Source organism: Symphalangus syndactylus, chromosome 12, assembly GCF_028878055.3.
Source record: "Symphalangus syndactylus isolate Jambi chromosome 12, NHGRI_mSymSyn1-v2.1_pri, whole genome shotgun sequence".
NCBI classification, from domain to species: Eukaryota; Metazoa; Chordata; class Mammalia; order Primates; family Hylobatidae; genus Symphalangus; species Symphalangus syndactylus.
The window spans coordinates 72890072-72912909 of NC_072441.2; the positions used below are offsets into that span (position 1 = coordinate 72890072).

At 36.6% G+C, this 22838-nt stretch overlaps 1 protein-coding gene and 1 long non-coding RNA gene across 2 annotated transcripts; both read right to left on the minus strand.

Annotated features, from left to right (window-relative positions):
• Positions 1–1168: 1168 nt before the first annotated feature.
• Positions 1169–22395, minus strand: SEC22B (SEC22 homolog B, vesicle trafficking protein). The gene is made up of 5 exons (XM_063625988.1): positions 22158–22395; positions 14781–14890; positions 9126–9286; positions 6314–6460; positions 1169–3127 (listed from the first exon to the last, which is right to left on the minus strand). The coding sequence occupies exons 1-5, from the start codon at positions 22230–22232 to the stop codon at positions 2973–2975; spliced, it is 648 nt and encodes a 215-aa protein (XP_063482058.1). The 5' UTR covers positions 22233–22395; the 3' UTR covers positions 1169–2972.
• LOC134734227 (uncharacterized) lies at positions 14899–22150 on the minus strand. Its single transcript, XR_010117537.1, has 3 exons — positions 21718–22150; positions 18538–18633; positions 14899–16060 (listed from the first exon to the last, which is right to left on the minus strand). It is a non-coding gene; the product is annotated as an uncharacterized lncRNA (long non-coding RNA).
• Positions 22396–22838: the final 443 nt, after the last annotated feature.

Sequence of the window (22838 nt, forward strand, 5' to 3'; positions counted from 1 at the left end):
ATAACCAGAAAAGCACTTGTGAGAGTAGTTCTATGTCTTTACTTCCTAGTGGTTTACACACTCTTTAACCCATATGGCCATCTGGCTTCTGTCCCCAGTGCTCTGGAATTACTTCTGCCTGTATGATTAAGTTCCTCATTGTTAAATTCGAGAATACATTTTTTGGTATTTATTTGGGTAATATAGTGTAAGAGCACAGACTCTGGAGCCAAACTGCCTAGGTTCAAATCTTAGCTCTATTACTTTCTAACTCTGTGACTTTGGGCAAATTACTTAACTCTCTCATGCCTCAAAGCAGAATCCTTTGTAAGGTTTATTTATATAGTGGTGTAAAGAGTACTTACTTCAAAAGGTTTGGTCAGTGTGAGAAATAAGCTCCTAACAAAGAAAGTGTTAAGTAATAGTTATTATCTGGTACCTCTGATCACATCTTTCTTGAAAATCACTTGAAATCTGCCTAAGTTTCATTCTGCCTTTGATGGCTCCTTATTTTCATCTTCCTACTTCCAGGCTTCCTTCCTAATACATCTTTTATGCCAAGGCCTAAATGATCACTTGAAACTATAAATCTGATGCCATCCTTGGCCACTGCCATTAAGATGGTCTAAACTCCTCAGCATGGTAGACAAGTCCCTTTATGATAGTGTACCAATCTAGTTCTCATTCTTCAAGTCTCCTCTGTTGTCTATGCTTACCCTATGGGCTAAGCTGAACCGAGCTGTTACATTTCCAAAATATGCCTCACTGTCTTTATTTATGCCTTTGCACATGCCATTGACTCTCCCTAGAATGCCCTATTCTCCTTCTCCAGAAAGTCTTCTCTTACCATACTTCTTTCCAAAATAAATTAGGTGTCCTTTCTTAATATGCCTCCAATAACCCCATACAGTATTTATCCCATTCTATTTTAGATGCCAGTTTGGTTGCTGATACATTTCATCTAGTCAGATCTTCCCACTGCCTCTTATAAAGAAAACCAGGAGCCATATTATGATATTCTTGTTCTCTAGTTTTTCTGCTGCCCTGATCTTAAACCACTTTCTTCTTCCTTTGTTGACATTTACCCCACCCCTTATTTCTTAATTAGCCCAACAAGATTAGATAGGAAATGTATCTACAAAGGATATATGTATATAAATTAACTAGATAACAAAACTTCACACTGAAATGAACATTCTAGAAGTATTTATTTCATTGCTGACCATTAGGTTGCAGCATGCAACTCTCAACAATGAGCTGCCCCTCTCCACTCCTATAGAAGCTCCAAATACTGTGGTACCACTATTTAGGTTTTCAGCCTTTCAAAGGCTTTTATTATCCACATCGTCATTACTTAGGCAGGAGCCTTTCAGGGACTTAACAGCACTGATTATCTATAAAAAGTAACTTCATATTTCATGCACAAAATTTCCAATTGGCAGATTTAGGTCCATAAAAGAAAGGAAAAAAATTATTCTAGTTCTATAAATTATCAGGAATAAAATAGCATTTCTCCTTGCCTTGTTATAAGGAAATAACATATTTTTCCTTACCAGGAATCAGGATAGTATCTTTGATGATCCCTCAGGGTTATAAAATTGCTTACTGGTTAAAGTTTTCGCCAAAGATATTAAGAAATAAAAAGTTCGCTCATTTTCCTGTGCAATTTAAAGAAATATTCGCAGTATGTACAGGAACTTTAAGTTATATTGTAGACCCTTGCAATAATATTTAAAAGGCCTATTTTCCCCATTAAAAAATTCTACCTCAGAAGGTAAAAGGAAATCCCCATCATCCCTGAGCAGAAAAGGAAAAAATCATGGGTACTTTAACTAGTTCTCTAGAACCTTCTCAGAGAATTTACATGAACTAAAACAGGAATGAAGTGCTCTCAGAGACTTTTTCTCAGGTAAATGTATTTAGTAGTTTGAGTAGTTGATCTGCAAAAACTTTAAATTTAATTAACTACATAGATGAATATTTTTTATTTTGAAATTTGAGAATGTCCTAAGAGGGTGTCTACAGGACATGAAACTACTGGGTGCAGGAAAATTTTTTAAATGTTAGCAAATTGTGGCAAGAGGAAAACAAACAGTGGAGAAAATTGTGGTAGAGAAAGTAAAGAAGGGGCAGGAGAAAGCTGTAATTATAATCTGGGCCTTCCTTTCTTCTCATGAAGCCAGGGGCCTCTCCATATCCTATACTTGCTCTTACACTAATACAAACCAAATGCTGCAAAATAAAAGTAATAATGACCCAAACTAATTTAAGTCTTTTGTTTAAGGAGTAAATGAGAGAAACACTTTAGCTTCTTAATCAAGGAGTGCTATAATTTCAAGGCATCTTAATACAATTCACTTAACCCTAACGCAATTGTGCAATAAGCAAATTATAAAAGGAAAACAACAAAGGTTAACTTTCTACAGGGGCCAATAGACAAGATCTGTGGAGCACAGCAATTAACCTTCACATACTGGAGTCTTGTTTAAAAGGCCATCAAAAACTCAGATTACTGAAAATCACAAATGTCACCAACAAAAGGAATGTTGATTAGAGTCCAAAAAAAAAAAAAAAAAAAAAAAACACCTTCCCAAAGGGCTGCCTTCTTTGAAGGAATTTCAGAATGTTGCTAGCACAGGTTGACTAAGTTAAATCTCATTGATGGCTCCATCAGAGAATGAGAATGCCCCAGCCAGTGCTGTTTTTAAAATGTACTGGGAGGGAAAAAACGAAATAACAATCTACTATTCCCTAATATATATGGCTTGGCACCCAGAGAAAGCCTCTGCCCCCAAAAGAGACTTTCTACATAGGGTTAAGCTTCATTAAATGAGGTGTAACCTTTCATTTTCAGGACATCTCTTTTCTTGCAAGGTCTTTAGAGGCAGAAGTTCCACTTGGATTCTAATACACATCTCTGTGAGCTCAGTTTCCTGAAAATATACACCTACTGGGTTCTAGGTTCTCCCTTACCAGTGGCTGTATTCATTATTTCACAGCCACCAGAATCGGACATACACTATTAACATGATGAAAAATACAGCTACTGCTGCAAGTTTGGCATAAGTGGAACGCATGTTCAAGTACTTCGCATCCTGGCGGTATTTCTTGGACAGACTGGACAAATTGTTAGCCTTTGAATCCAATGCTGTCAAAGAGGAAAAAAGGAAAACATAATTAGTCCCTGGAAGTATTTTACCGAAAGTATTAAGGCATTAAAATAACCAAAATGAGCAGCACTGCAACAACCATGAATCTCAAATCATCATTTTTATTTTAAGGCTAACATTGCATATACTAATTAACTGATGATCCTGATCAGATTATGTCTGAATTTTTGAGGCTATATAGTAAGGTGGTTAGAAGTGCAGGTTCTGGCCTCAGACTCTTTGGTTCAGATATCACCTGTACCAGTTATGTGACATTGGTCAAGTCATGTAACCTATTTACAACCTAGTTTCTTCATCTATAATTGGGGATAATAACAGTAACTATGTCATAAGGTTGTATGTACATGAGATTGCCTGTAAAGTGAGCAGCAATGCCTGCACATGATAAATTATAATAATTATTACATGTTAATAATTATTATCTTCATAATCTTCTAATGGTCTGAATCATATTCTCTTATATTTTGAAAAACGATAATGATAATCCATGTAAAACAAACTCAGATAGCCAGAAAATTCAATTAACCAAACACAGCCTTAAGCTATACTTCAATGATGACTGCTAACATTTCTAAGATTATCCACATAGTAGAGACTACTATGAAGTTAAAGCTATCAGGATTTATATTTCAATAGACATAGGAACGTTGTAACTAAAATACAATAAGTACTACAAAAAAAACCCAAGTAAATTAAGCTTTTTAGTATTTTCTGGGAAGTTTTTTTCAAGGACATTTGTAATGTTGTTATCTTCTTATAACAGTTAACTAAACGCTTAGAGAAATAGCCAGATAGACACAAGCTAGACCATATTAAAATATAGGGCATATTTTAATAATAAACACAAACTCTCCATTTGACATAATAAATTCTAATCAAACTTTTCACTTCTTTAAATTTCAGAAAAAACTATTTTGCAATCCGGTTGTTTCTTCCTTAAAGAATGCTTTTGGAATGTCTGGAGTTGCTTAATAGAGACTGGTTTTGATTGGGAAACATGGCATTACTTAATAACACAGGCATGACAGCCATGTCTGAATTAGCAACTGACCACATGAGTAAGAAAAACATCTAGTCACGGAAGAAGAGTCAGGGAGTGAGAAATAACTATGACAATGCACAGGGCAGCTTTTTACAGAGCCTACAAGAATATACACTCCACTGGACAGGGATTTTAAATTGTTGTGTTTGCTGCTATATCCTGAATGCCCAGAACAGGGCCTGGTATATAGTTAGTGCTCAATAAACATTTGCTAAATGAATCTAAATCTGCTGAGAATAACTCAGCAGAGGAACAATTATTAGACCATATGAAACAAGTCACAGTTGAGAGAATTTATATATAAACGTTTTGAAATACAGGATAACATAAAGACAAAGCTATTGCTTGGAGAAGTCATTTAACAAATATTTATGTTACAGGCACCATGTGAAGTGCTGAGGATACAACAATGGTCAAAATGTACATGATCCCTGCCTTTAAGGAATTTAGAGTCTTGCATGAGTGATACAAGAAAAATTCCTGTGCTAGTCTACTTTATCCCATATAGGAATTGCAAGTCTGTATGACAAAAACTTACACACTCACTCACTCAAAATTTGATATTTAAAGAGTGTGAAGGTAAATGAATAACTGCTCACTACTCAAAAAAAGGTTAAAGTTTGTAGTTCATAATAAAAGAAAACTCATTTACTAATGAATACATAGCATGGCTGAATTCAAAAATACTTATTAAGGAACCTATTTGTGACCATTTCTGTGGGGGATATATAAGAAGTATGTGAAACAGATATAAAATACATAAACACTATCTTTAAAGAGCTTACATGTCCACATTAAACACTTAGGTAATATTTAAATATCAGGTAAATATACATATACTTTTAACCTAATTTTACCTAATTACCTACACTTTTAAAATTATATAAAGGGCTGGGTGTTGTGGCTCATGCCTGTAATCCCAGCACTTTGGGAAGCTGAAGTGGGTGGATTGCTTGAGTCCTGGAGTTTGTGACCAGCCTGAACAACATGGCAAAACCCCATCTCTGCTAAGAAAATACAAAAATTCACCAAGCGTGGTGGCACATGCCTGTAGCTCCAGCTACTCGGGAGGATAAGGTGGGAGGATTGCTTGAACCCAGGAGATGGAGGTTGCAGTGAGCCAAGATCGTGCCATTGCACTCCAGCCTGGGCAACAGAACAAGACTCTGTCTCAAAAAAATATATGAAATTATATAAAAATATTTAATTATCCAAATATGTTTGCCTACTTTAATATAAATATATGAAATATATACTTATGTTATATGGAAATATATTTAATATGGTAAGTTAGATATTTAATAAATATATTTAAGGTAAATTAGGAAAACACACATACATGTAATATGTGCTAAAACCATTATGTTACTCAGTGCTTTAGGAGTTTAAAGTACAGAAGAGATTAATGTGATACAGGCTATAAGGATCAGAGGAGGCTTCTTTAAAGAGGCAGTTCTTATGGAGGTCTTATAGAACAGGTCCAGCATAAGGCAGAATAGACCACTAAGGATAGTAAAGAAGCTGGCGTGGCTACAGCAGAATGTTTGTGAACTAGTGAATGACAGACATTTGCATCCTCCTTATTTTCCATATGTAGACCACAATGCCTTACAAATAACAAGCTCTCAATAACAATGGCTGACTGACGGAAAAATATGTCAGACTGGATCTTATCTTGCAGTTCCAGATTTAAAAGTTTTTCAGAGAGGAATGCCTTGATGAAAATGGCATTTTGTAAAGACTGATCTGGCAGCAGTAAAGTCTCCCAAAGAGGCTACTCAAAAAACCACTGCAATAAATCGTTGACAATTTTCTCTCATTCATTTCCCTTAACTTATACAAGTGTTTCTCTACATAATTTACTTAATTTTGTGAATATCTTAGAAATAATCATTGCTTCTAATATGGATAAGGCCTTTACACTGTTCCAACTCAACAAAAACTAATCACGCTAGGAAAAAAACATATCACACTGGAAGCACTGTAACGTAATGTACTTCTGGGAGATAAATTCTTAACAGTTCTAGGTAGAATCTAATAGCATAAAAGGCACTGCAAAATAAGCTATCTTTGTCTATGGAATGAGAACCATTTCTTCATAAGACTCATTGCTTTTAGATACCTGAGAGTGCTTCTCCTCGTTGTAACACTTCTTCAATATTGGCCACCATGATCCTCTGCACATCTTGCAATTCAGTGTTGATGGAGCCTAGGTTTCTTCGAGCACGACTGTCAATGTAGAGCTTCTTGGTTTTCTGAATGAAGGTATCTAGAATGATGAAGAAAACTGACCATGAACCATTTCTTTCATGGCCATCAAAGTACTGAGGTAGGAAATTAAAAGTTCTGAGTTGGCCGGGCGTGGTGGCTCACACCTGTAATCCCAGCACTTTGGGAGGCCAAGGCAGGTGGATCATGAGGTCAGGAAATCGAGACCATCCTGACTAACACAGTGAAACCCCGTCTCTACTAAAAACACAAAAAGTTAGCCAGGCGTGGTGGCACACGCCTATAATCCCAGCTACTCAGGAGGCTGAGCCAGGAGAATCACTTGAACTTTGGAGGCAGAGGTTGCAGTGAGCCGACATCACGACACCACACTTTAGCCTGGGTGACAGAGCGAGACTCTGTCTCAAAAAAAAAAAAAAAAAAAAAAAACTAAAACAGTTCTGAGTTTATTCCTGGATTTGCCACTGTCCATGGTTAACCAAACTCTTGGTTGAATATCAAAATCTAGGCTTTGATTACTTCATTTGTAAGATGTAAAGGTATAATTAGATGACCATTCAGGAGAAATGTCCTTTGAATACCTTTGAATTAGAAGTATTTGCTATCTAAGGCTGCTATCAGAATCCTTAGAGAAATTAAGACCCACTATAGTAAGCCTTTCCTGAAAATGGAAATTTTCAAACAGTATTCTGAGCACCCTTAGGTTAAGTGTTACTTACCTCTACACATTCCTTAAAAGGATGCTGGTAACACTCTAGCATTATTACAGCCTAATATGGCAAAAGGGTTCATGATCATTAAAAAGCTGAGAAACATTACCTTATTTTCTCTAATATACATTCCCAGTTTCATTCCATTCTTAAACCTCAGGTAAAGCAAATATGTAATAGGGAGTTTTCCAAAATACCAATATAAAACTGAACTGAAGTCTCGGCCAGGCACTGTGTCTCACATGTATAAATCCCAGCATTTTGGGAGGCCGAGATGGGTGGAACACTTGAGGCCAGGAATTTGAGACCAGCCTGGCCAACAAGGCAAAACTCCCATCTCTACCAAAAATAACGAAATTAGCCAGCTGGGCATGGCGGCGTGCACCTCTAGTCCCAGCTATTCAGGAGGCTGAGGCACAAGAGTCACTTAAACCTAGGAGGCAGAGGTTGCAGTGAGCCAAAATCAAGCCACTGCACTCCAGCCTGGGCAATAGAGCGAGACTCTGTCTCTAAGTAAATAAATAAATAATAAAAACTGAAGTCTCATCCATCTTTTGCTCATATCAGTATTTCTCAAAACTATAGGAAGAATGACTTATTATTAAAGATATTTTCAACTTTTGGCAAAAATCTTAATATAAGTGTGCTGTACTCCTTTCATTTGCCTCTTTAGATCTCCTCTCTGCCCTCCTGCACCTTGCTTTCTACACTGGGAAGCTGACTTGGATGAAGTGCTTCAATAGACTCCTTGCCCTGTGCCAGTTAGGTTCGGGCAATGAAGAAGCCCCAACAGTAGGGAAGAAGGAGAACAGACAGTGAGTGATGTCCAGGTATTTATTCCCCTGGCTTCTTTCAGAGAAGGAAATAACCTTCTTCTGGAAGTATCCCTCTACCAAAAGTTACACTCCTCTCAAGTTGGCCTTCTCTAGAAATTTTCTCCTTTTCAGTTTCAGAAACTGCTCCTCCCCCTTACACATTCAGGCCTAGGGATGGTAACAACCAGTATGCCACTGGTCAGAGGTTACTGTACCTTGCAATTCTCCTACAGCCTAGTCATATCTTTGTATATAATCCCTTAAGCTAATTTGGGTGTGCCATCTATTTCCTGTATGACCCTGATACATTTGTCTTATTTTTGAGGGAGGTTTATAGGACTGTCTATAAAAATAAAATTTGAAAAACTGGACATTATATAAAGCAGCATATAGTTATGGAACACTAGAGTGTTTTTCCAAAGCAAGATGACCCATTTATCTAGCAAACTTGAAACACTTCAAAAATTCTAAGCCAGTAAAACCAATTTCTCTTTTAACTAAAAATTTCAGCGATATAGCCTGATCCTACTTGTTCTCACTCCCCATACTTAGGACGTTTCCTTTGATCCCTTACCATCAGATACTTTACCAGGTCTGATTAGTGATTAGTCTTTCTATAATTCTTGTACAAATACAGATACCTATGTTCACTATTCCTGAATGTAGTAAATATTATACCCCAATACCATGAGTACCATGTATCTTCTATTTCTTTGTTATCTTTTGTTTTTTAATTAGAGGATCCTATTCTACTAAAAGAAACAAAACATCATTCTTTCTGATTTCCCAATTCTGATCTCCATAAAATGAGCCTTATTGTGAGTGTGAGTCTGTGGACTGGGATAAAGAAGAACTCAGCCATTATATGCCAATCAAGTAGATCTTCAGGCACAGTTCCTGTCACATGTGACTCTAATGAAGAATCAAACCAAACAACAGAAAAGGCAAAAGGCAACAATTTCTATGGAGGAAAGATCAAAAGACTAGAGAAAATGACTTTTCAGAACAAAGCCTTAGTCACTCAAAAAGACAAAAAGAAGTGGAATGGAAAAGGAAGCAGAAGCTAAAACTTCAACGAGTAAACATCAGAAAAAATGTATAAATATTATATCAGTGTAACAAATAGCTTCTCCATATTGTTTGCTCCCTTGATAGAGAGAAGTGAGGGGCAAAAACTTACCAAATTCAATAAAGGAATAGGGTCGGGACACAGTGGGCACCTTCTTCCCATGCTGTTCATCAAATTCTGAGTGCAAATCTTCTAGGTAGGCAAAAGCCAACTTCTTAGGGAAGGCAGCTTCGCATAAAACCAAGTAACACACCCCCTGCTCAATAATGTAGCTGGTGAGACATAAAAAGCAAGACAAAGTTGTCTGTAAAGTAATAGTACTGACAACAGGTTAAAGCAGAATCTCCGTACCATGCAAACTTTTTAAAAAATCTAGCCTAAACACTTTGAGGCTGGCTAAATGAGAGTCAATTTAAAACCGCAAATCCTTGGCATCAGAAAGCAAACATCTTCCCATTATTAGATGTATATTTTTTTTGTTGTTTTTTGTTTTTTCTGTTTTTTCTTTTTTTTTTTTTTTTTTTGAGACGGAGTCTTGCTCTGTCCCCCGGGCTAGAGTGCAGTGGCGTGATCTCGGCTCACTGCAACCTCCGCCTCCCGGGTTCAAGCCATTCTCCTGCCTCAGCCTCCCGAGCAGCTGGGACTACAGGCGTGAGCCACTATGCCCAGCTAATTTTTGTATTTTTAGTAGAGACGGGGTTCCACCATGTTGGTTGGCCGGGATAGTCTTGATCTCTTGACCTCGTGATCCTCCCGTCTCGCCCTCCCAAAGTGCTGGGATTACAGGCATGAGCCACCGTGCCCAGCCTATTAGCCGTATATTCTAAAAGGAGTATTTAGACATATTTATCATAATTTTTCATCCATTAGATAATTTTTTTTTTTTTTTTTTTTTTTGAGACAGGGTCTCTTTCCATCACCCAGATTACCCAGGCTGGAGTGCAGTGGCATGATCTCAGTTACAGCAACCTCCGCCTCCCAGGTTCAGGTGATTCTCACGCCTCAGCTTCACAAATAGCTGGGATTACAGACACCCACCACCACACCCAACTAATTTTTGTATTTTTAGTACAGATGGGGTTTCACCATTTTGGCCAGACTGGTCTGAAACTCGTGACCTCAATCGATCCACCCACCTCAGTCTCCCAAAATGCTGGGATTATAGGTGTAGGCCACTGGACCCAGCCCATTACACAATTCTTAACTAACATTTTAAACTTTTATTTTAGCTTGAGGATGTATATGTGCGGATTTGTTACCTGGGTGTATTGCATAATGCCGAGGTTTGGGGTACAAACAATCCCGTCACCCAAGTACTAAGCATACTACCCAATAGTTTTTCAACCCCTGCCCCCTCCTTCCCTCCTCTTCCAGTAAGTCCTCAGTATATTTATGTCCATGAGTGCCCAATGTTTAGCTTATAAACTTATAAATGAGAATATACAGTATTTAGTTTTCTGTTCTTGCATTATTCACTTAGGTAATGACTTCCAGCTCCATTCATGCTGCTGCAAAGGACATGATTTCATTCCTTTTTATGACTGCATAGTATTCCATACTGTATATATACTACATTTTCTTTATCCAATCCACTACTAACATGTACCTAGGTTGATATCTTTGCTATTGTGAATAGTGCGGCAATGAACATGCAAGTGCATGATTTTTGGTAGAAAGATTTGTTTCCATTTGGATATAAACCCATTAATGGGTTTTCTGGGTCTAATGGTAGTTCTGTTTTAAGTTCCTTGAAAAATCTCTAAACTGCTTTCCACAGTGGCTGAATTTACATTCCCATGAACAGTGTATAAGCAATTCCCTTTTCTCCACAGCCTCACCAGCATCTGTTGTTTTTTGACTTTTTAATAATAGCCCTGTGACCGTTATAAGATGGTATCTTATTGTGGTTTTGATTTGCATTTCTCCAATAATTAGTGATGTGCATTTTTTCATTAGTTTGCTAGCCTCTAGTATGTTTTGAGAAATGTCTGCTCATGTCTTTTGTTCATTTTTTAAATGGGGTTATTTGTTTTTTGCTTAATATTTAAGACTTTTTCTTGAAAAATTCAGAGTTGTGACTCCATCTACCCTTTGATTCTATATGGTAAACTAGCATACACATATTTAAACTCTTTCTAGTCACAAATTAAAACAGTGGAACTGGAAATTTCTGTGGATAGAAATGTAAGGTTAATGACATAATGTTTACTGGGTACAAGACTAATAAGACTTCTTAATTTACAGTCCAGTAGAACTCTGTAATCAACTGGAAACTTTTCAACAATGGAACTGACTTTCTTTTGTGATGATGAGCGCCCATGCACTCTGGAAGGGGCTATATGATTACACAACTGAGAAATTCTTAGAAAAATGTTAGGTTACTAAGTGGTTTTCCAACTTCTTTTTAGCCATAGTATACACAGACACACACATGCAAATATATATATTTATATATGCACTATGTATATATAACAAGCAAAACTTATATTCAGAAGGCCAATGTATATATCAGATAAAATCAGAGGTTCTTTAGTTTAAGTAGGAGTTTGCAAATATTTTCTCCCATTGTGCAGGTTGTCTCTTCACTGTGTTGTTTCCTTTGCTGTGCAGAAGCTTTTAGTTTAATACAGTCCCATTTGTCTACTTTCTTTTCTGTTGCCTGTGCTTTGAAGTCTTTGCCATAAAGTCTTTGCCCAGGCTCATGTCCTGAAGCATTTCCCCTATATTTTCTTCTAGTAGTTTTATAGTTTAGGGTCTTATGCTTAAGTCTTTAATCTACTTTAAGTTGATTTTTGTATATGATGAGATAGGGATCTAGTTTCATTCATCTGATGAGGAACTAATATCCAGAACATACAAGGAACTCAAACAACTCAACAGCAAAACCAAAAATAATTCAATTAAAAAGTAGGCAAGGAACAGAACTGACATTTCTCAAAAGACATGCGAATGGTCAAGTATATGAAAAAATGCTCAACATCACTAATCTTCAGGTAAATGTAAATAAAAACCACAACAACATATTATTTCACCCCAGTTAAAATGTCTATTAAAAAGACAAAAGTCAATAAATGCTGTTGAGGGTGAAGAGAAAAGAGAACTTTTATACACTATGGAAAACAGTATGGAGGTTTCTCAAAAAACTAAAAACAAAACTACCATACAATCTAGCAATCCCACTGCTGGGTATTTCTCCAAAGGAAAAAAACTCATTATGTTAAAAACTTATCTGTACCCCCATGTTTACTGCAGCACCATTTGTAATATCTATGGATAGATAATCAAGAGAAATGTCCATCAAGAGAATAATGGATTTTAAAAGTGTTTTACACACACACACACACACACACACACATTGGAATACTATTCAGCCATAAAAAAGAATGAATTTCTATCATTAGCAGCAACATGGATAAATCTGGAGGACATTACGTTAAGTAAAATCAGTCATGCACAGAAAGATAAATATGGCATGTTCTCATTCATATGTAGGAGCCAAAAAATTTTTGAGCTCATGGAAGTAGAGAGTAGAATTGTGGGTATTAGAAGTGGGGAAAGGTAGAGAGAAGGGGAGGATGGGCAGAGGCAAGTTAATGGATAAAAAATTACAACTGGATAGGAAGAATGAGTTCTGGTGTTCTGCAGAACTGTAGGGTGAATATGGCTAGCTATAACTTACTGCATATTTTCAAAAAGCTACAAGATTTTGAATGTTCACAACACAAAGAAACGATAAATGTTTGAGGTGATGAATATGCTAATTACTCTGATTTGATTACACATTGTATACATGTATTGAAATATCACTCTGTATCCCATAAATATGTACAATTATTACATGTCAACTGAAAATAAAAGGAAAAAATTTAAAACATAAGGAGGAGTTTAGGAGCCCAAAGCATTATACTCCCATCCTTGCCCTTTATATGTGGCTCCTGAGGCTTCCTAGGGCTCCATAAAGGATAAAGACTATTATATGATCTCTCAGGCCCTTAAAATAATATTAATAATACAGCTGTCTTACTCCCTCCTTGGGCACCTGAATTAACTGGTCTCTTTGCTTTTAGTCTACACCATCTTCTATACCATCAGTTTTATTCCCAGAGACTACAGATGACCATATTACCCTGCTTACAAACTCTAAGGGTTCCCTAATACCTACAAAATAAAATCATACTCCATGGTGTTATATTTACTGCCTTTCAAAACAAGTGTAAGCAACATTCTATCACATATTTTAATAAACCAAATGGCAGACTGTTTTCCAACATGCTAGGTTCTTTAGATATTTGTGGACTTCTGCTTATATTGTTTTTTCTAACCGTTAATGCTCTTTTATGTACCTGGAGAAATCCTGTTCATTTTCATATGTTCAATTCTACCATAATTTTTTCGGTGAAACTTCTTTATATATACTCCCCTCCTCTGTCCCATTTCTTCAAACTTACCCCCTACAAATGGGAATTTGCTCCTTCCTTCTCTCTGTTCCCAAAACATTTCATTTAAATCTAATTTACAGCACCTTTTCACTTAAGATATTATAGTATACTTGTTTGAGTATGTCTCTCTCTGTACTAAGAGAACAGCGTTAAAAGGTATGGACATTAAATGCAGGACTCAATATAAGGTCTGGCAAAGAATAAACCCTTAATAGCTCTTGGATGATAATAAAGGATGATATGAGATGATGACTGTCCTAAAGGAATCAGGCAGAAGAAAATCTCTTCTCAATTCCATGAGAACTTTCCTAGGTCTTGGTTCCCTAAACCATGGTGAAAATGAGGATACTAGATATTAAGTGACTATATTTTTGGTGTTGAAAATTAGAGTTCTAGAAAGTATTTCAGATATTATAAAAATTAATACTTCATAAAACACAATGTCCAAAATTTTCTTAGCCAATTGCCTAGGGTTTTTTTTTTTGTTTGTTTTGATGTACTTTTTACTTGTCTTTTATAGGTAGAGAATTTTTGTTTTGTTTTTTAAAAGTAAACATAGCAGCTTCCTCCCTGGCCTAAGTTATCTTACTATCTAAGTCCCTAAAATAGCAAAGATTATTTAGCTAATCCGTTTTTATTTTCCTCTGATGCTCTTGTACTCTTTTCCTTTTTAATCCTTCCTATTTTATCAGCTTCAAACTTGGCATGCATTAAACATTAAATACCAATTATTTGTAGATCATTTAAAATCCAATAATGTTCCTTTGAGTCCTCTATCAGCTGTATCATTGTTTATAACCACTGATTAAGATGCTCTTATCTTTTATAATTTTCTTTTTTCAAAATAATAATAACTAATAATTATTGACTCTTCCCACATGTGTCAGACAAGATGCTAAATAATACAGATGGATTCTCTCACAATCCTCTCAAACCTCCTATGTTTATTTTCACTACTTTATAGAGGAAACTGAGGCTTAGAGAAGTTATGTGAGCTGCTCAAAGTTACACTGTTAGGAAATGTTTGAGCAAGGGTACTAACCTACCCATATCTGGCTCCAAGACAGTCTTAAAGCAAGAAGTTATCTATTATTGCATGATGGGCACAGCATTAATTAGACACATGTTAACAGGCTAAATTACTGTAAGCATGCTGAAAAAACAAACAAGACGTCCGTTTTGTAGAATTAGAGCCAGAGAGGTTGCTCCTCCCAAAAGACTACATATTTAAGTAATCTTTACTTTTAAAAAATTATTATTTTTATCAGGCATTCTGTTACTGTATTTCACACTTAAATGATCATAAAGAAATCAAGATTACACTCACTGAAAAGTCATGGCTCCTGCTTCCAAGGTACATCTGGTAGGGGACTGTTCATTCAACTTTCGAAAGAGTTGCTTAGCCTGACTCTGATACTGTTGAAGGTCCCGGCCAGACTGAAAGAAGACATCTTCATTTAAGAATTTTCCACAAAAAGCTGTATCAATTAGTGAGAAGCATCATATTATGAGGACACTCTGAAAGAGGTCCTTCATTTACAGGTAAGTAAGATTCATTTTAACGAAAGAAAGACAACCTACTTTCAGAGCATGGAGGAAGACCTAACCCCTACTTCTTCAAGATGATCGCATTAGTTATTTGCTAAGAAGCAAAAGCATATACCTCAAATATACTTAAAGCACCCTTAACTTTCAATCCAGTGTTCTTTCCACTATTAGGACAGTACTCTCCTCCTAACCCATTTCATTTGCAGTTACTGGCACAGAACTACACAGCATGTGCTATACTCAAGGGTATATCCTAGGAACAAGATTGATGAATTTCATTTTTATGTTGGAATATCCAGCAGAACCTTCCACAAGTGTTACAGTTTTTAGCATTTAAACAAAACTAAATGTGTGTACTCATGACTGCAAATTATTATGAACACTTTGACTGCAATTAGGTAAAAATGACCAAGAGTAGAGACAAAGATTATGATGTCAGATACCCTTTACTGAATAAATCTATTTGGTTCCCAAGTTTGGACAGCAAAAGTTTGAATGTCGAGGGATATATGCAGACAAAAATGAAAATAATAGCATTCAGATGTTATAATTACAGGTAATATTTTCCTGAACAATTTCTCACTGCTTTTACAATTATTTTTGTTAAAAAGAGGGGGCAAATCTACTGGGAAAAACAGCAGTGTCATTTCAAAAGAAGAAAACCTGCATCACCAATCTACTAGATCCAACAGGGAAAGGAAGTGCCTGAAGAATGGGAAGCAAATAGACACTGTTTTTCCATCCACATGTGGGGTAGGGGAGCTTTCTGTCAGCTACCCAGCTATAGTCTGAATGTTTGCTGGTATCCCCCACAAAATTCATGTTGAAATCCTAACCCCCCAAAGTGATGGTATTAAGAAGTGGGACCTTTGGGAGGTGATTAAGTCATGAGGGTACAGCCCTCATGAATGCGATTAGTACCTTTATAAAAGAGACCTCAGAGGGGTAGCTTGCTCCATCCACCATGTGAGGAAACAGCCAGAAAGTGACATCTATGAATGAGGAATAGGCCCTCAATAGTCACCAAATCTGCTGGTGCTTGATCTTCACCCGGCAGAACTAGAAAATCAATTTCTGTTGTTTATAAGCCACCCAGTTTATGGTATTTTGTTACAGTAAACCAGCCTAGGACACTGCCATGTGATGCAGAGAAATAATCCTATTTTGGAATTATTTATTTCACATAGAAAGAATAGCCTCCCTTTGGCAGACGTTTAATAACTAAATATTTAAGTAGAAAAGTATTTATGCTAGGGTCTCCCAGGATCTGAGGTCTAACTTTGATAAAGTACAAAGTGATATCTTAAAATTGTAGATAGTGTACTGCTAAGCTGATAGTAAAAACAAGGAAGCAATAATAAAATGATAAAGTGGCAGATCAGCAAATGTACAATTACAGGATAATAAGATTCTAAGCTGTTTGTAAAAATGGTGAACTGGAAATTTCAATATGAGTAAGAAGGTGAATAAGCATGAGGTGAACCAGGGGAGACAGGCAGAGTCCAGCCGAGGTATTAGTTTGTAGATTTATCTTGTTTAATACCACTGTTATGGCAATGATTTGTTTTATTGACATGTATTTGTTATATATTTGAGAAATAGTTCTATATTAACATATGTATGTCTATATTTATGTATGTACAGTTTTATATATTAAACAGTACTTTATAATAATTATATCAAAATTATCATATTAAACAGTACTACTAATATATGGTCAGCCAATAAGAGTGAATACTATCATATGCTTTTAGCCAATAAGAACTAGTACACAATATTCTATTTTCCTAAATTTGAATGGTACTTACCAATCTTTTTGTTTCCCCAGTGCCATTCTGAAGAGATCTGAACCCACAAGAGTAGATAAAAGGGATACAAATAATGTTGGGAATGCTACTCAAGTGCCAAGAAAGAATATCAACATAGATCTGTGATTTTCAACCTTGGCTTCACAATAGAATCATTTGGGGAAATCTCAAAAACAAAACTACTTATGCCCAGTCTCTACCACCAAACCAATTAAGTCAGCATGTTGGAGGTGGGGCTGTGACATCGGTATTTTTTACATAACTGCAACCACACGTGTTAAATATATGTTCTTTGCTAAAGGCAGGTGAGAATCTTAAAAGGACTAGTTGAAGAAACATGGAAAAAATTGCCACTCAGATTAGTACAAATCCTTTGACTTTACAAGAGGCACTGTAAACATTACCATAACCTGAGAAAAAGACTAACAACTGTATCAACTATAAGAAACTGGCCAAAAGCATTCTACAATTTCAGGAATTTGCAAACAGCAATGTAAAGACTGCCAATATACAACACTGGGGATGTATTTACAGGGATTATGGTATGCCAACCAACATCTTACCATGCTGGTTCAGTTAGCATTACCATCCTTGAGAACACAATGCTAGCACAATCTTCATGGTTAAATAATAATCTTTCTGGCATATTCATATAGTGGAATACTATGCAGCCATTAAAACAATGCTATATAGAGTTTAATGATATGAGAAAATATTTATTAAACACTGTTAAGTGGAAAAAATTAGGTGAAACAGTCTTACGATATTACCTATTATTTAATGTTATACACACATACATATGTTTAAGGTCATCCACCAAAATGGATATAATTTGAGTACAGATTATAGCTAATAAACACTGTTAACATTTTGGTCATTTTGCTTTTATGTATTTACTGAACTTTCTATAATATGCACAAATTAATTTTGTAATGTGAAAAATCATTCATTCATTATGTATTTGCATCCAGTGTATCGATTATGTGCAATTCTGATCTGTGAACCTTTAAGAAAGGCAAGATGAGGCTGGGTATGGGGGTTCATGCCTGTAATCCCAGTACTTTGGGAGGCCAAAGCAAATGGATCATGAGGTCAGGAGTTCAAGACCAGACTGGCCAAGATGCTGAAACCCCATCTCAACTAAAAATACAAAAATTAGCCGGGTAGGGTGGCAGGCGCCTGTAATCCCAGCTACTCGGGAGGCTGAAGCAGGAGAATCGTTTGAACCTGGGGAGCGGAGGTTGCAGTGAGCTGAGATCACACCACTGCAGTCTAGCCTGGGCAACAGAGTGAGACTGCATCTCAAAAAAAAAAAAAGAAAGGCAAGATGGAATTAGAAAAGATTCTTCAGAAGTGATCAAATGAAATTATTAAGTGTTCACTGTCTGCCAGCCACTGTTCTGAACACTTTACATTATTTAACTCGTTTAATCTTCATGAGGTGATTAGAATTATTATGTCAATTTTTTACTTGAGAAGTCAAACTTTTTAGCCTCTAAGCTAAAATGGCAGGAACTAGGATCTGAAGGCAGGCAATCTGGCCCTGGAGCCCTACTCCTAAGCATTATGCTACCCTAACTCTATAATTGAAATTGTTTCAATAGTAGATCCACCTTTTAGGTGAAGTCTTACTATGTAATTCTAACTCATTGGAAATGCTCAAGAAACCATGGGGCAGCTCTGATCTAGATCTCACAAAACAACATAACCACTGTTTTACATACTGACCTTTAGTTTGCTTTCAAGATCAAAGTCACAAAGGGCCCACAGTTAGCCAGTCCACCTAAAAATATTTAGATGTCCTCATTCTGTTTTCTACTTCATCTAGAAAAGATTAATGAAATTTGTATATGATATAATTATGAGATATCTATTAGTAATCCAATAATGCAGTGGATCAGAATAACTGAAAAAACTGAAACAAATTTGAGGTTATCCAACAGCAAATGTAGGATTTGGATCTATATATTACAAAAGATAGAAGGTAGTAACTTGACACACAACCACAATACTTCTCATTGCTGTCACCTAAGACTGCTGAACAACTAGTTGTATCAAATAACAACTTTTACCTTCATAGCTCTTATCATTTTTAAATACCGACTGAACTCAGCTGGTCAAAGACCAGCAGCACCAAGAGCCAACCACTTTCCTCTAAAAGCAATTACAGTAAGTGGGTTAATCAACCCTCAGTGAATGGGAGCGTGAGACAATTTAACTGTACAACATGTTATCTGCTTTCTTGGAGCTTCCTGCTGCCTATTTGGTTAGATCTAACACTTTCTTCAAGTCTGGACTGCCCTTCACGATGCCAGAGGAAAATGAAAGAAAACACAATAATTTTGAGGCAGAACAGAAAGGTAGATAAAGAAACTGCAAAAATCCTAAAAGGAGAAACATGCCATTAAAGGAATGAAGAAAAAAGATAGGGTATCAGTTAGGGAGTCCACATTTGAGAAGAAAAGCTCATCTCTCTTCCTGCCCTAAGTCTAAATTTTCAGTTAAACACAGAGGAAACACCCTGTATAAAATACTCTGTCTATATTATTTTGTGAATTTTGCTCTCTATTGTATTATCTGAATAACTGTCCATCTTCGGTAATATGGCAACTTGTACAGGCACCTAGTAAATACCTAAAATATGATATCTATTATCAGTATAAATACTGAAAGTACACTGATAAGAAAACAAAAACAAACAAAAATGAAAATACATTGAATTATCTGTCCTGGACAATTAAGGTGATTAAATATAAAACTGTTTGAGATATCTGTTTATTAAAAAGTTATTCCTGGACTCTTAAGAGGTAAGACATCATTAAAAGGCCTTAGAACAAGGCAGTAAAGTACAGTGGTTAGGCACTAAAGTATAGTGGTTATTAAGTTTTTGTCTGAGCTGACAAAAACTTACTAAAAACCACTGGGTCTCAATTGGGGTGATTTTGCCCCCATGGGACGTTTAGCAATGTCTAGAAATATTTTTGTCGTCATAGAAACAAAGTGGGGAAGGATGGTGGTACTACTGGCATCTAGAGGGTAGAGGCCAGGAATATTGCTGGACCTCCTACACAATACACAGGACAGTCCCCAAGAACAAAGAATTATCCATCCCCAAATGTCAACAGTGCCAAGGTGAAAAACCCTGATGAAAAATTTCATTATGCCACTTATTAGCTGTGAATTTAGGCAAGTGATCTATCCTCTCTAAGCCTCAGAGCTTCCTTATCTATAACTGGAGATTTTAATAGTACCTGTTCTAATATGGTAGTATGAGGATTAAATTTAAAAAAATGAACTTAATAGGCTTAGCACAGTGTTTGGTATGTAGTAGGTGCTTTTATAAATGTTCTGTATACTATTAAAATAGTAAAAGTAAGCCTAAGATTCAGATCTTTACAGACATTAAAGGTTTAGGCAAACTTTATTATTCAAAGTCAAAATGCCTAAAGGAAAATACTATGGCACTACAATCACAAAAATATTTGTGTGTAAAATTTCTTTCCTTGTCAATTAAACAAAGCAACCCATCTTGATAAACCAATATGAAATCAATACCAAATTTAGAATTAAAAAACAATAAATCAATTAATTTTTCAGTAACATATCACGGCAGAGAGTAGGGGCCACTAATATTAAGTAGACTTTCAAGTTCACTTTGTATTCTTTGCCAACACTGGAATTCAATGCAATAGTTTAAAAATTGACCAGCTTCCATCCCCTCTACCCCCAACACACAGCCACCCACTGTGGGAAAACTATTTTTTAGTCAAACTACACATCCTTCAAGGATATTTCCCTGCACTATCTACTTTGTTCAAATCATATTCCTAGGTTCATTTGAACAATTACACTCCTTCTGCAGGATGGTCCTAGAATATTCCTGAAAAACATTTCACATTAGCAAATCAGGGTATGTTAAATTGTTCACAGTTTATTTCAAAGATTAGACTTTGTTTCTATGTAATGATAGAATATATTTCACTTAGCATGACCTGCAACTTTATTATCTGTATCACCACTCTCCTAAAAGTGAAAGTAACTATATTTCCAAATTAAACCTAAAAAGGCATATAACCAAATAGAATAGTTCCTTACTACTGGATCCTACTGTTACCTTAATGTCAGACCTTCTGGGAAGACTTTCCTGATTTCCTAAAACCAACTTAGATATATTTTCCATGTTCAAGCACAAAACCCTCTTCCTTCTCCTTAGCAGTTAAACTACATTTTAATAGTTTGTTGGTTATCTGATTTTTCCACTAGACTGTAAGCTCCACAAAGGTAGAGACTGTAAGCTCCACAAAGGTAGAGACTGTGTACTCTAACCCCCTGCATTAACACTATGAGTGGCACATTTGATGTGCTCAGTAAAAATTTTTTGCATTAATATATGAATGAAAAGTCCAACAGAAGAAATGTGCAAACTATTTTTTCTATATCTCATCTTTTTTTAAGGCTCAAGGTTTTACTTAGACTGTGTGAAAAGGTAACATAAAATTGATCACTTTAAACAAATTATATAAATTCCATTCTCAGCTTTGTCTTCAGGACCTCCCAAGCTTGCTCCAGAAACTTGTCTTACTTCAGAAATTTCCACTGTGTTTCTAAAACACAAAACAGCTTTCTTTTAAGACACCTGGAGTTATTGCTGTTTTTAATCAATTCAGTATACTTTTGAGCACCTACTAGCATAAAACAGCTATTGTAAAAGGTATGGATAACACAAAGATGATTAAAACCCGTTGTTTGCCCGCTAGGAAACCCGTTATTGAAAGACAAAGAAAAAAATAAGTTACAATGTATTGCAGGAATGTGGTACGGCGTATTGGAGAAGGTGGGAACTGGGAATAATCCTCAAAGAATGTGCTGTACTGAACTTTAACAGGTGCTTTCATGTGGCAATATTACCTCACCCACTTTCAAAAGATGTCAGCAAGCTAGGTCAAGGATCAGGTGCTACGTTACAGAGTTGAAGAACTTGGCTGATTTTTTCCCAGGATTTATCCGTCAGCAGTCCTATTAGCAGCAGAAAATTAGAAATCGTGAATTTTAACAAAGTCCCTAAAGAGTCAAAGAACACTGGGTGATCACAATCAACCAAAGCTGTCACTTCTCCAGAGCATTTTTCTAAAGAGAAACAGCTAACACAAAAAACTTAACTCCTCCTTCAGGAAAGATTTCCTCTCGCCGGTAGTCTCTCCTACACCAAAAGATAAAAGAGCACTTCAGAGAGGTCGGGAGTGCCCGGGAAGTCACAAAGGTCTCCCGGTCCTAGGAAGGAATCCGATGCTGAGGGCAAAGCGCGCTGCCAGAGACTTGGGGTCGCGGGTCGTGAGTAAGCAGCTCACCTGTTCGTCCTCCTGCATCGAGGCGGCCAGCGGGAGCCCGTCCGCCACTCGGGCGATCATTGTTAGCAACACCATCTTCACAAACTACAGGGATCCAACACTGGCCCGGAAGGCCGTTGGCGTCGTCCTCACTTCCTCCGCCGCGACAACAGTTATACCCTATGTCTCAGTTACCGGAGGTCCAGCTGCTCGCGTCTCCGCTTCCCGCTGAGGTGGCCGGAAACAGCGCAGGAGCTTTCCACTACCGGTCCCCAGAACTGGCTTCCCTCAGAGAACCACAACTATCAGAACACTGGTTCCGCGATCTGCCTTCCACCTTCTTAACTTCCAAGGTCTGGCCTGGTTTTCTGAATTTGAGGCTTCGAATAAGCCTCGCTCTTTGAGGGGGCATTGCACCCAAGCTGAATTAGAATTTTCTAGTTCCTGAAACTAAGTCTTGGGAGAGAGCTGGGAAGGAGGGTGGGAGTTAATGGATACTTCCCATTAACCATTAACCATGAAGGGTATGTAAAAAAAGGAAAACCCTGAAAATTAGGCTATTTTCATATTTTTTTCTGTTTTCTATGTTATATATTCTATAAAATTTTCTATATTTATATATTTCTAGACAAAGATTTTTGTCTATTTTTGCTTGTTTGTTTATGCGGTATCCCCACCAGGCTTCTTAAACAGTTTATGGTA